General features: G+C 62.6%; 1 protein-coding gene across 6 annotated transcripts in view; it reads left to right on the top strand.

The window, feature by feature from the left end:
• Positions 1–372: 372 nt before the first annotated feature.
• Positions 373–11,471, top strand: part of SAMD11 (sterile alpha motif domain containing 11) — a 20,646-nt gene continuing 9,547 nt past the window's right edge. The window contains exons 1-5 of one of the 6 annotated variants that reach the window (XM_047724445.1): positions 373–1,378; positions 2,523–2,614; positions 4,945–5,061; positions 6,529–6,710; positions 8,021–8,071. In XM_047724445.1, coding sequence (XP_047580401.1) covers positions 862–1,378; positions 2,523–2,614; positions 4,945–5,061; positions 6,529–6,710; positions 8,021–8,071 — 959 coding nt within the window. In that variant the 5' untranslated portion in view covers positions 373–861. The remainder of the gene's footprint in view (positions 1,379–2,522; positions 2,615–4,944; positions 5,062–6,528; positions 6,711–8,020; positions 8,072–11,471) is intronic. The other 5 variants (XM_047724450.1, XM_047724446.1, XM_047724451.1 and 2 more) reach the window with 5 other exon arrangements.

Raw genomic sequence — 11,471 nt, 5'->3', positions numbered from 1 at the left:
CAAAACCGGGCCCGCGGGTCGTCCCTAGTCACAGAGCCCTCCTCCGCCTCCGGCCTCCGCCCCCTCCCCACGTGTAGTCCAAGCCTCCCGCGGCGCCCAGTGACTCCCTCGACAATGGCGCGGCCTGTGCGCGCAGCTCCTCGCTAGCATACGCCCCATCCCACACCCTCGCCCACTCGGAAACAGGGCAGGGGTGCAGCCCTGTCCCGCTGCCCCCGCCGCCAGCCGTGGGAGCCCAGTCGGCCGTCACGCACCCCCTGCTGGAGCCCGCGCCCGCCGCCCGCCGCGCCGGGGCCGTTTAAATGGGCCAAGTTGTGGCGGCGGCGGCGGAGGCGGCGGCGGCGGCGGGAGTCTCCCAAGTCCCTGCCGGGCGGGCGCGCGCCTGTGTACACGGGTGCGCGGCCGGGGCGGCGGAGCGGCGGGCGGGCGGGCGGGGCGGGGGCCTGGGACCCCCGGGCGGGGCGGGCTCAGGGCCGGAGACTTCTGGACTCCACTGCCCGGCTGGGCCCCACCGGTGGACCAGCGAGGCGCGCGCGGGGTCGCCCCAGGGGGCGCGGGCGCAAGTGGCCCGGCGTCCTGTGGAGCCCTGGCGCCCGGGATCTGAAGCAGGTCGATAGCGGATCGATAGCAGCTCCAGCAGCACCATGTCTCGGGCGGCCAAGGCCGCGCCGGCCGGGTGAGAAGCGGTCGGAGGTGGCCCGGCGGGCGGCGCGGCTGCAGGTGCCGGGGCGCAGTAGCGGGTGCGGCGGGCGCGCGGCCAGGAGGCCCCTGGGCCCCCAGCCCCCGAGACCCAACTCCGGCCCGGGCCCGAACAAGTTGAGCCGGCAGCGGAGAGCCGGGCTACGGGGCCACCGGCCCGCCATGCCGGCGGTCAAGAAGGAGCTCCCAGGCCGCGAAGACCTGGCCCTGGCTCTGGCCACCTTCCATCCGACCCTGGCCGCACTGCCGCTGCCGCCGCTCCCAGGCTACCTGACACCGCTGCCGGCGGCGGCCGCCCTGCCCCCGGCCGCCTCGCTCCCCGCCGCGACCGCCGGCTACGAGGCGCTGTTGGCTCCCCCGCTCCGCTCCCCGCGCGCCTACCTGAGCCTGCACGAGGCCGCCGCGCACCTGCACCTGCCCCGGGACCCTCTGGCCCTCGAGCGCTTCTCGTCCGCCTCGGCCGCAGCGCCGGATTTCCAGCCGCTTCTGGACAACGGCGAGCCGTGCATCGAGGTGGAGTGCGGCGCCAACCGCGCGCTGCTCTACGTGCGCAAACTCTGCCAGGGCAGCAAGGGTCCGTCCATCCGCCACCGCGGGGAGTGGCTCACACCCAACGAGTTCCAGTTCGTCAGCGGCCGGGAGACGGCCAAGGACTGGAAGCGCAGCATCCGCCACAAAGGTGCGGCCGCGGGGCGGGCGCGGGGGGCGCAGGCCGCTACGGTCCCTCCCCTCGGCTCCCCAAGGACCCTTGGGTCCGGACCCCCTCGGTCTGCCACCTGGGAGACCATCTCCGCCCAGAGAGGGCGCTGCGACTCTGGGGCTGCCGCAGGGACACTCCCCCCCCCCCCCCCCCCCCCACCCCCCGCCCCCAGCGCGGTCGCCTTGGTGGACCCGACCAGAGCGCCCTCGGCCTCCGCCGTTACCCCAGCTGCAACCGCGGCGCTCTAGGCTCCCCGCGGCACACGAGCCGGCCCCTCCTCCCACTCGGAAGGTCTTTGCGGGATTCCGGAGCTTTGCGGCCCAGGGGAAGTTGACGGGAACTCGGGAGCCTGCGGGAGGCCGGCTGGGCGGGACTCAACTTCCCTCCGGGGTCGGGGAGCCACCAGGTTCTAGCGGGAGTAGAGGAGCACGCAGGCTGCCGGGGTGCGGGTGCGAGCTGCTGGACGGAAGGGGAAGGTGTAGGGGTGTCGCAGGCAGGTGGGGGCGTCGGGGGCGCGCGTCGGGGCGGGGCGCGCGCGGAGCTGGAACGCGGCTGGGCTGCGAGCAGCCTGCCTGGAGGAGATTCAGGAGTCTGGCTCCGAGGGCGCGATGTGCGGGGGAAACTCAGTGAGCGCCAGGGGCGGGGGTGGCGATGGGGGTCGTTAGAAAGTTAGGGACCCAGTCGCGCTGGGCTTTTGGGTTCGCGGCTCTGCTGTGGCCGCCCTCTTCCCGCTGCGGGCTCAGGCACAGCCCAGGACCCCGCGGCGCCGCTCACCTGCGCGCAGGCTCGACCGTCCCCGGCCGGGTTCCCAGCTCCCCCGGACCGGCTTGGAGAGGGCCGAGCGCGGGAGGAGGGACGCAGGGGGCGGGAAGGAGGCCGCCCTCGGTCCGGGGAGGGCGCTTCCCCGGATTTTGAGTTTCTGGGCTCTGCAGATCCCCGCGGCGTCCGCGAGGGTGGGGTGGGCGGCAGGGCCAGGTAGCGGGTTCGGAAGTTGGAAGTTCACGCGCGCGCCGGGGTGGAACCGGCCCAGCAGGTTACTGCGCCGCGGGGTTGCGTCCGAGGGCGCCGGCTGCCGCGGCCCAGCGCTGCTCTCTCATCGGTCCTGCCTCGGCTCTCTCCCCAGGAAAGAGCCTGAAGACGCTTATGTCCAAAGGGATTCTGCAGGTTCACCCTCCGATCTGCGACTGTCCAGGCTGCCGAATATCCTCCCCGGTGGTGAGATGTAGAGAAAAGTTGGGGCTTTGGGGGTCTTCCTTCTCCCCTGTGGAGCTTGTGCCTGTTTTCTCCGATCCAGAGTCCTAACCTCAGCCCTGCCGGTGTGCAGGAGTGAGCCCCCCGAGGGCAAATAGGGAGACTTTGCCTTGGGTGGGATCCTGGAGGAGGCCTCTCTCCAGATGCAGGTCTGATTGCTGCCTATCTTGGAGCATCTCTTGGGAGCCTTGGAGCGGCTTCTCCTGAGGTCCTGGGGACAGTCTAGGCTGGAAAGGTCCCCTCCCTGGACAGTGCCATCCAAGTGTGGCCTAGGGACCTTGCCCTGTCACAGGTCTTTGTGGGGAGGGGGGTTGTCACTGTGTCAGCTGGCCCGGTTTGGGAGAGGGGCTGATCCTAAGGTAACACTTGTCCTGGGATGTGACACTGTTGTCAGGCCTGGGTGTGCATTCTGGGGTGGTCACAGCTTGGATGTGGTTAACATGGGTTAACATCTGGGATGCCAAGAGCTGGGCATATCCAGGAGAGTCTGAGTGAGGGTATAACCCAGATGGGGCAGAATCTGAGGAGTGTGGGCCTTTGGCGGCGAGAACTGGAGATGGAGGCGGATACAGGACCCCGAACCCAGTGTAGACGTATATCAGCCCCCTCTTTGGCCTAGGGGAGCAGCAGAGATCGGGGTTCTGGGCCTGCCCCTGAAGCACTGTCACCCACACCCTGTGCCCTCCAGGTAGCAATAGTTGGAGGATTGGTCTGAAGAAGAAATTGCGTCTTGAGAGGAACCAATTTGAGCTGCTAGGGGAGATCCAGTTAGGGCCCTAGCTCCTGGGGGTGGCTGGCATTGTGCTGCTCTTCCTGACGCCATCAGCAGCGCCCTCACACAGAAAGGGGTGAGAAAGGACCCAAGATGCCCACCTGAGCTTCTTTACTTTGGACTGCAAGTAGGAAGGACGAAGGGACGCTTTGGTTTCCTCGTGGACCCTGGAGGCAAGTAACCTGGGCAGACTGGGAAGCCCCAGACACAGCTGTGAAGACAGACACCAGATCAGACACGCAAGGGGGCTACAGCCATGCCTCAGTGTGTGCCCACCCCACACACCATGCCATGGACTTGTCACCAAAGTATGTACGCACAGGTAGCCTACCTCCTACCCACTAGCACGGTACCTGCCTGGGGCAAAACGCCAATCTCCCTCTCCACTTAACCCACCTTTTCAAGCAGCTGGTACTGGAGAAGAGTCTTCTGGGCACCCTCGAGTGTAGCCTGGGGTTTTTGTTCGGACTGGAGGGGCCCAGCCTGTCTCAACCCACCCCCTCCAGAGGTCTTTCAGAGGAGTGTTGGTTCAGGTGGCCTGAGTCCAGTATCGACTTCCCCAGGACGTTGCTTGGACTGGGTAGGGGTGGAGAGTTCAGGCAGGGATGAGGCCGCAGCCTTGGACTGCCTGCTGGTCTGGGGCTCCCAGGTCCCTGCCCTGTATGAGGGATGCCTCAGACCTGGGCCTGCCTCTCCTGAACCAGATCCCTTCCAGGCCCATCCCGGTACCCCTCACTTAGGAAGGACCTCCACAGTCCCTCTTGACTTTCCAGCCCCCACTTTTGCCACATAGAGATTGTCTTCCTCCATCCCCCACAGCCAGGCCCAGAGGTACGTACACTCCTCATGGTCGCAGACACCCGGGGGCACACTGAGGTGCGCCTATGATGCAGGGGTCACAGCCAGGCAATGTGGCTTTTCTGTGCCCACCCTTGCGTTCTGGGGGGCCTGTGCTTTCAGATCTATGTGCTGCTGTGCAGGGATGAGGGGTTGAGGTTCTGGGTGTGCGTGGGAGGAAAGTATGCTCCCTGTCCTTGATCGGGGTCAGGGCTGCCCATCCTGGTCCCTCTTCCTCAGCTTGCCTCCCACAGGAGCACTTCCAAGAGCCACCCCAGGCCAGCATAGGTAGTCTGGCCTCATCCCCAGTGGCAGGCTTACTGCTATCATTTTCCTCTCCTCCTCGTTGTCTTACAGATGAGAAGCAGAGGGAAATAAATTTCCTTTTTTTCTGAAGAGAGTAGTTTAATTAAAACAGAAAGGCAGGAGAGGAGGTCCTGGTGCTTGGGCCACAACAGGCTAGAGAAGGACAGAGCTGAGTGGGACTTCCCAGCTGTGCACACTTTGGACAGGGCAGAATGTTAAAAGCATTTCCCTTGGAGCCTGCTGGCTGGCACAGAGGGGCGCAGGGACCAGACAGGCCTTTCCGCTTGCAGCTTTGCCCACTCTCTCTATTGCTGTTAGAGCACAGGGCCCAGGCCAGGGTTTCCGAAGGGGCCACAAACCAGGCCATCTCATCTTCCAGGCCAACCCTCAGACTCCATTGCCCCACCTCACCCCACCTGACCCCAATGCCATCCAGTGTATCTCACTAAGTGTTGCAGAGAGGAACACGGAGGGTGTCCCAAGTGGATTCACGAGGGCAAGTATGGGGGAGACTGTGGCTCGGAGAGTCTTGGAGGGGGGACGTGGAGAGGGGGTAATTGTGGTCCGCAGACCCAGCAAAGAGAGAAGAATAGGGCTCCCTGGCCCTCTTGGGAACACTGCCCAAATCTGGAGCTGGCGTGGGCTTGGTCTGAAAGAAAAGCCCTTCTTTATTCTGGAGAGCAGGACTATAATGGCCTCACGGCTGTCCTTTAGGTCCAGGATGACACTGGTCCAGGGTGAAGCAAAACCCTCCTTCACACTTTCCTCCTCGGGCTCATGGGTATGGTTGTCCTGGCAACAGGAAAGACGGTGTCCATGGGTCCCCAGGTGACTGAAAAGATGAGAAAGAATTAGATGGTCCCAAGGTCCTGCCACCTCCGTGAAACAGCAACTCCTTATTAAAGAAGAAAAAGTTTCCTGCACACCAGAAAATAATCAGTAACTCTTCCTCATCCTCTGGGGCAGCAGGGCCCAAAGACCCTGGAGGGAGCTGCGGTGTGTGGTGACCTTGTCTGGTGTGTGCACATGCTCTGAGCAGGGACAGGCTCGGTGGGGAGTGCCCCCGTGTCTGTGCACAGGGCCTGCCTTCCTGCTCTGACCCCCAGCACACAGCACATGCAGCAGCTCCCCATACTCACGACATGCGGACGGGGAGGGAAGAAGTGGGTGTCATGGAAGAAACCGAGTCGCTGTTTCTGACCCAGAAGGTGGGCTCCCTCGGGGCCCATGGGACAAAGGAATCTAGGCTGGGACATGGGATCTAGGCTGGGAAGGGCTCCCCAGCAAGTGACCTGTGAGCCCCAGGCCTGCAGTTTGCAAGGGTCCAGCAGGATCAGGCCCCAGACTCGGGCTTCGAACAACCCCTGGAACCCCTGCATAGCACTAGCAGAGTAGAAAAAGGACTTGGCGTTTGTTGGGGGTTCAAGAAGGAGCTGTGTGGGATTTGTTCAGCCGACACGGAGGCGGCTGCACGTTGAACATGTGGCAGAATGCGGATGTACTGTGCTGTGCAAACGTGGCCCCTTGGGGCTCCCTGGAGCCAGGGAAAGCAGGAGTCTGCCTCCAAGTGGGCATCCCCACACTCAGGCTGATAGCCTGGGGAGGGAGCCAGGCTGGAGTGCAGAATCTGGACACCGAAGAGTCACGAGGAGCCCGGCCAGGGCCTACAGCCCTCACTCCGCCCCCTGCCAGCACAGGGGTGGGGGGGGGGGGGCAGACCCAGGCCTCACCTCCCTGCTCTTATCTTCGCCTCTGGCCACTGGGACTCCGTGGACCCTTGGGCCTGTCCTGCAGGCTAGAAGCCCTGTGGCAGGGCCAGCCGTGGTGCCTCTTTGATCTGAGCGGCTGCTCTGAGGGCTTCTGTGGCCTGCACCTGCCTGAGGGGTGGGCCTGGAGTGCAGGCCTCCCAGCAGCCTGAGGGCCCCGGCTCAGCCTAACCTTCCTCTCTTCCCTCCGTGCCCAGAACCGGGGGCGGCTGGCGGACAAGAGGACAGTTGCCCTCCCCACTGCACGGGTCCTAAAAAAGGAGCTGACCCCCAGCTTCTCGCCCAGTGATGGTGACAGCGATGGAAGTGGCCCAGCCTGTGGGCGGCGGCCAGGCTTGAAACAGGAGGACACCCCACATGTCCGTATCATGAAGAGAAGGTACCTTTACGAGGGACCAGGGTGGGGAGGGCACATGGACTCTGGTCGGGACATGTCTGGGTGGCTGAAGGCCAGGCCGGGCCAGGGGGAGGGCCTTTTGCCCCGGGGACAGGGCTCAAGTTTAGCTTGTCATGTCTTGGTATCTGCTCAAGCTGAGAGAGCCTGAACCCTGGATGCCAGGAGTCTTTGGCGAGAACCCACCCTGCCCCCACCTGGAGGGAGGGGGGTCCATGTGGCTCCATGTGGGGAAGGGAGGGGACTCTAGGAAGGGCCAGGGGCTCCAGGGGGAGGGTCAGGGAGACCCAGGAAGGGAGGGCCTGGCACCACCACAGCCAGGCAGAGAGAAAGGATCTGAGCAGCCCCTCTCCCAGGACCAGCCCCTAAAACTCATGTGCTCATTCTTCTTGGCAGGCAGTGGCCCTCCTGGCTCTCCACTGTCCCCTGGGAGAGACACCTCCCTCTGTCCACTCACCTCTTCATCCCACCACCTACCTGTTGTCTGTCCATTCATTTGTCTGTCCTTCCAGCACATATTACTCACCCCCAGAGTGTCCAGGTTTTTTCTCTTCCCACCTAGTCTCTGAACATGTTCCAATTTCTCCTACCCTAAAATAACCCTCCCTAACCCCCAACACCCCCGCTTCCCAGCCCTCATACCCACGCTTGCTGAGGTGACACACCCACACAGTCTTCAGCCACCATCCCTCAGCCTGAGGGTCTTTCCGGGAACAGTGCTGTGGGTGAGGGGACAGGCCCAGGGCAGAGCTGTGTCCTTACTTGACCTCTCGTGCCAGCAACCCCCTACCTACAGTGTGAGGCAGGAGGCCGACTAGTAGCAGCTGCGACCCAGGAAGCCACGCCCACTGGGGCTGCCCCGGGACCATTGCTGCCGGTAGCAGCCCTGGGCCTTGCTCCCTGACCGGTCCAGCCTGGTGGAGCTGCTCCAACCACACGGAATTTGGTTCAGTCGGTGGCTGATGGGTGGGAGAGGCTGCAGCCCTCACCCGGAGCCCAGTGTGGCCACTCTTCTGGGTTCGCTGCCCCAAGAAGGAGAGCTGTGGCAGCCTCAAGTCTGTCCTCCCACTTCCTTTGGTGAGACCAGGAGTCGGCTCCTGCCCCATGGTTCTGTCCTGGCGGCAGCCACCGGCTGATGGAGCTGGTACCAGATAGCAGTAGAGACAGATCCAAGCCAGCCCAGTTCCCTGGGGGCCAGTGCTCTGGGGCGGATGAGGGCTATGCCATCCACACGCCCTGCTATTCGGGTACCAGACCCTGGAGGCCAGTCTGACCCTCTGTTTCTCTCCTTGCAGAGTCCACACCCATTGGGACGTGAACATCTCCTTCCGAGAGACGTCCTGCAGGTAGGGTCTGGGCCTGGGCCAGGCTGATCCCCACACACTGTGCATGGGCTGGATAGCGCCTTGTTGCTCCCCTGAGCCTGCTTCTAAATCGCTCCAGCCACCGTCCCCTCCTCCCCTCCCTACTCTGTGCTGTGTCTGTTGGTGCCCGGGCCCTGACAGCAGTGAAAGTGCGGGTTCTGGGCACCACCTGCCTGCATGGGACTGGCCATTTGAGTTGGTCTGCCCAAAGAGGATGCCATGACCTCCCACTCCCACCCTCCCAAAGACCCACCAGGAGACGAGAATGGTGATGTGTGCATGGCGTCTCCTAGGTGCAGAGACATTCAGCAGGGACAGAGTTTGTCTTCGAAGATGTGGAAGAACAAGGGAAGGGGATGTGAGGGGTGGGGGGTGGCAGGTCTGGCCCCATCGAATGCTAAAGGACTTTGGGAGCCGAGCCTATGGGACAGGATGCTCCAGGCAGTGAAGGGCTGACCAAAGTTCTTGAGCAGAGGGGTGACAGAGTGTGTGTTTTCATGGGGTCCTTCTGGAGGCCCTGCCCGGGAGGTTGGAGGTTTGCTCCAGGCAGCTGTGGTTCAGGCTGAGGCAGCACGATGGAGGGCAGGGGACTACAGAACCAAGGAGATAAAAATGAGGGGACATGAAGAGGAGGTTGGGGGGGCATTGGGGAGACCCAAGTTCTAGATTCCAAACGAGCCAAAGATGGTTAGTCTGTGGGTAGAACCCAGGCTGTGGCTTCTGGTCTGTGGGGTCAAGTCTTAACCACAGGGAGGGCAGAGGAAGGGCCCAACCAAGGAGGCAGCGGGCACCCAGCACAGGCCTGGTTTCCTCAGCCAAAACTGAGGGGCCAGGCCCCCAAGGTGGGAGCTTGTCCTCCCCGCTCCCAGCCTAGCTCTGTGCCATATGTATTATTATATACATCTCTGAAAACATCTGAGTCCTAGAGCCAAATTACAACGAAAACATCTTTAAACTTATTTCCACCTCATTTTGAAGTTGCCTACTCAACTGATCATTTTCATGAACCGTGATGAACATTGATGACATTTTATGAGCGTTTTGCTTGGGAAGCTACAGGATGAATTTGTCAGTGAAGCTTCTAGCGAACCCCAGGAAGGCCCCTCCAGTCCTACAATGACCTTTCCTGCCTCCTGAGCACCCCCCAGCCTTGTAAAGTGAGAGAAGGTCCCAGGAGTCCAGACGGAGGGTGCCCCTGGGAAGAAGCTAAGTCCAAGGGCGCGGGGGCCCCTTCAGTCCTGCACAGGCCTTAGGGGTGGCTGGGATGCTTTTCTGGAGTTTACCAGAGAGGAGACTGTAGTTTGGGGCAGGTCTTCCAGCCTGTTTTCTCCCCCTGCAGAGGGGGTACCTCAATGTTGGGCCAAGGAGGGCTGCAGCCAGCAGACAGCCCGGCCCCTCTTGGCCTCTCTGTCTGTCCTTCATCTCTAGTCTCCTGTCTGTTCTCCAGGCCCTGTCCATTTCTCTCTCTGCTATGCCCATCCTTTCTGTCTCTGCGTCCGTCCACTCAGTAGTGCCCGTCTGTTCATCTGTCATCATGTTTCACTCTATTTGTCCCTCTCCCTCCATCCATCAGTCTTCATCTGTCTGTCCCTCCATCTGTCCATGAGTTCCATCCATTGGCCCAGTGACCTGCTTGGAGCTCCTGCTTCAGTACCTGAGCACCCCCAGCAGCTGGCAGGAGACGTGCCTGCCCTCCTGAGGCCCCTGCGCCGGCTGGGACATGAGCAAACACTGAACAGTAGGACAGTCAGCTGAGGGAGCCTGCAGGAGGCCAGGATGCCCCTCTGGGGGAGAGGGGCCGGAAGGGCCAGACCCTTCTCCCTCAACCTTCTGGCACACAGCCTCCTGCATGCAGCCCCTTCTGTCACTCGGGCTCTCCCCGTCACCTTCTGACACACAGCCCCACCCTGTGCTGCCACAGAGAGCCTCCCGGGCTTGGTCCCTCACGCACAGCCCGGAGCAGACAGTGTTTCTACGGCTGCAGGAGCCTCAAACTTGGGACACCAAATGCAGAGTTTATGTGTTTTCAGCCTGGTGTTTCTTTGTAGTTCTTTATATAAAACCTGGCATAATTTGTTCACTGAGTGGCCAGAACGTGTGTTCCAGAGGCAGGCCACGCTGTCTTGGGGCCCGTGGGGCGAACCCCCAAGGCAGAGAGCAGGGGTATGGTGAGTGGCAGTGTCCTGATTCCCACCAGGCCTCACCTCCATGTTGCCATGGCACCACCCGAGTGCCTGACTGGCCGGTGAGTAACAGAGCTGATGGTCAGGGTGGGGGCAGGCGAGGTAGGGGTTCCGTCCCTGGTCCCTGTGTGGGCGCTAGACGAGGGGTTCAAGGGGAACAAACTGATGGGACCTCTCCTCACCTCCTGTCTCGGGGAGTTGATCCACTTCCTGTGGGAGTCCTGGGGACACCAGAATTGGATCCCCTCACAGGAGATCTTGGAGGCAGCGTCCAGCCACCCCCCACCCCTCCCTAGTGCTGAGGACTGCACTTCTCTGCTCCACACCCTCGCATTGATGAGGATGATAGAGGGATGAGAATTGCTGCCAGTTAATCCCATAAAGTACTTACTCCCACCCCACTGCCCTCCTCCTTGCATGGGGGGCGCCTTCTCTCCTGGGAGAGGGGGTGGGGGTGGGGAGAGGACCCGCGTCTGGGTCTCCCAGAAGGCTCTAGAGCCCAGCCCTGGAGTCTTTGGGGCTGAAACTGATCTGCTTAGGGGCAGCCTGGATTAGCCTGGTCCAGCCACCCAGGCCAGGGGGGCTGGGGGCTATTTAATGAGGTTTAGGGTCGGTTCCCAGGTCATTCCGTGGAGGCCCCCTTGCAGCGGCCCAGCTGGAAGGCTGCCCTATTACAGGTGGGCCAGGGAGCAAGGGGACGGGGGCGGGTGCAGTGCCAGGGCCATCCCTGCCCCTCCTCTCTTCCGTCTTGACTTCCGCTGCTCCAGGCTGCCTCTGTTCTGTGTCAGGGGCCCCTTCTCCACGCCAAGAGCCCCAGGAGCAGACGGAGTAGGGGCCGGTCCCCCACACAGTCCCACCGACATTTGCTTGCTCTGCCCTTTCTCTGGGACTCTGTGGTGTAAGCTTGAGCCGCTTGAGCGGAAAGAGAAACGAGGGAACCAAAGAGTTAAGCACACGTTTGCTCCAGGCCCACACATGCCTTGTGGCCGAGGCTCTTAGCTGGGAGCCTCCAGCCAGGAGAGGGAGAGCCCCGAGCACACCAGGGCTGCGTGTCCGCGTGCGCGTGTGGCCGCACACTCTCGTGGCCCTTGTGTGAGTGCGCGTGTGTCCCTGTGTGTGCTCACATCTCGCTGGCTGCAGGGTTGTGGTAGGAACCTCGGTTTCCGCGTTTGAAGAAAGAGGGTCTGTGGGCGGTTGCC

Source organism: Lutra lutra, chromosome 4 (genome assembly GCF_902655055.1).
Source record: "Lutra lutra chromosome 4, mLutLut1.2, whole genome shotgun sequence".
NCBI classification, from domain to species: domain Eukaryota; kingdom Metazoa; phylum Chordata; class Mammalia; order Carnivora; family Mustelidae; genus Lutra; species Lutra lutra.
Note: the sequence above shows the minus strand (reverse complement) of the source record. Positions and strands in the feature narration are given on the sequence as shown.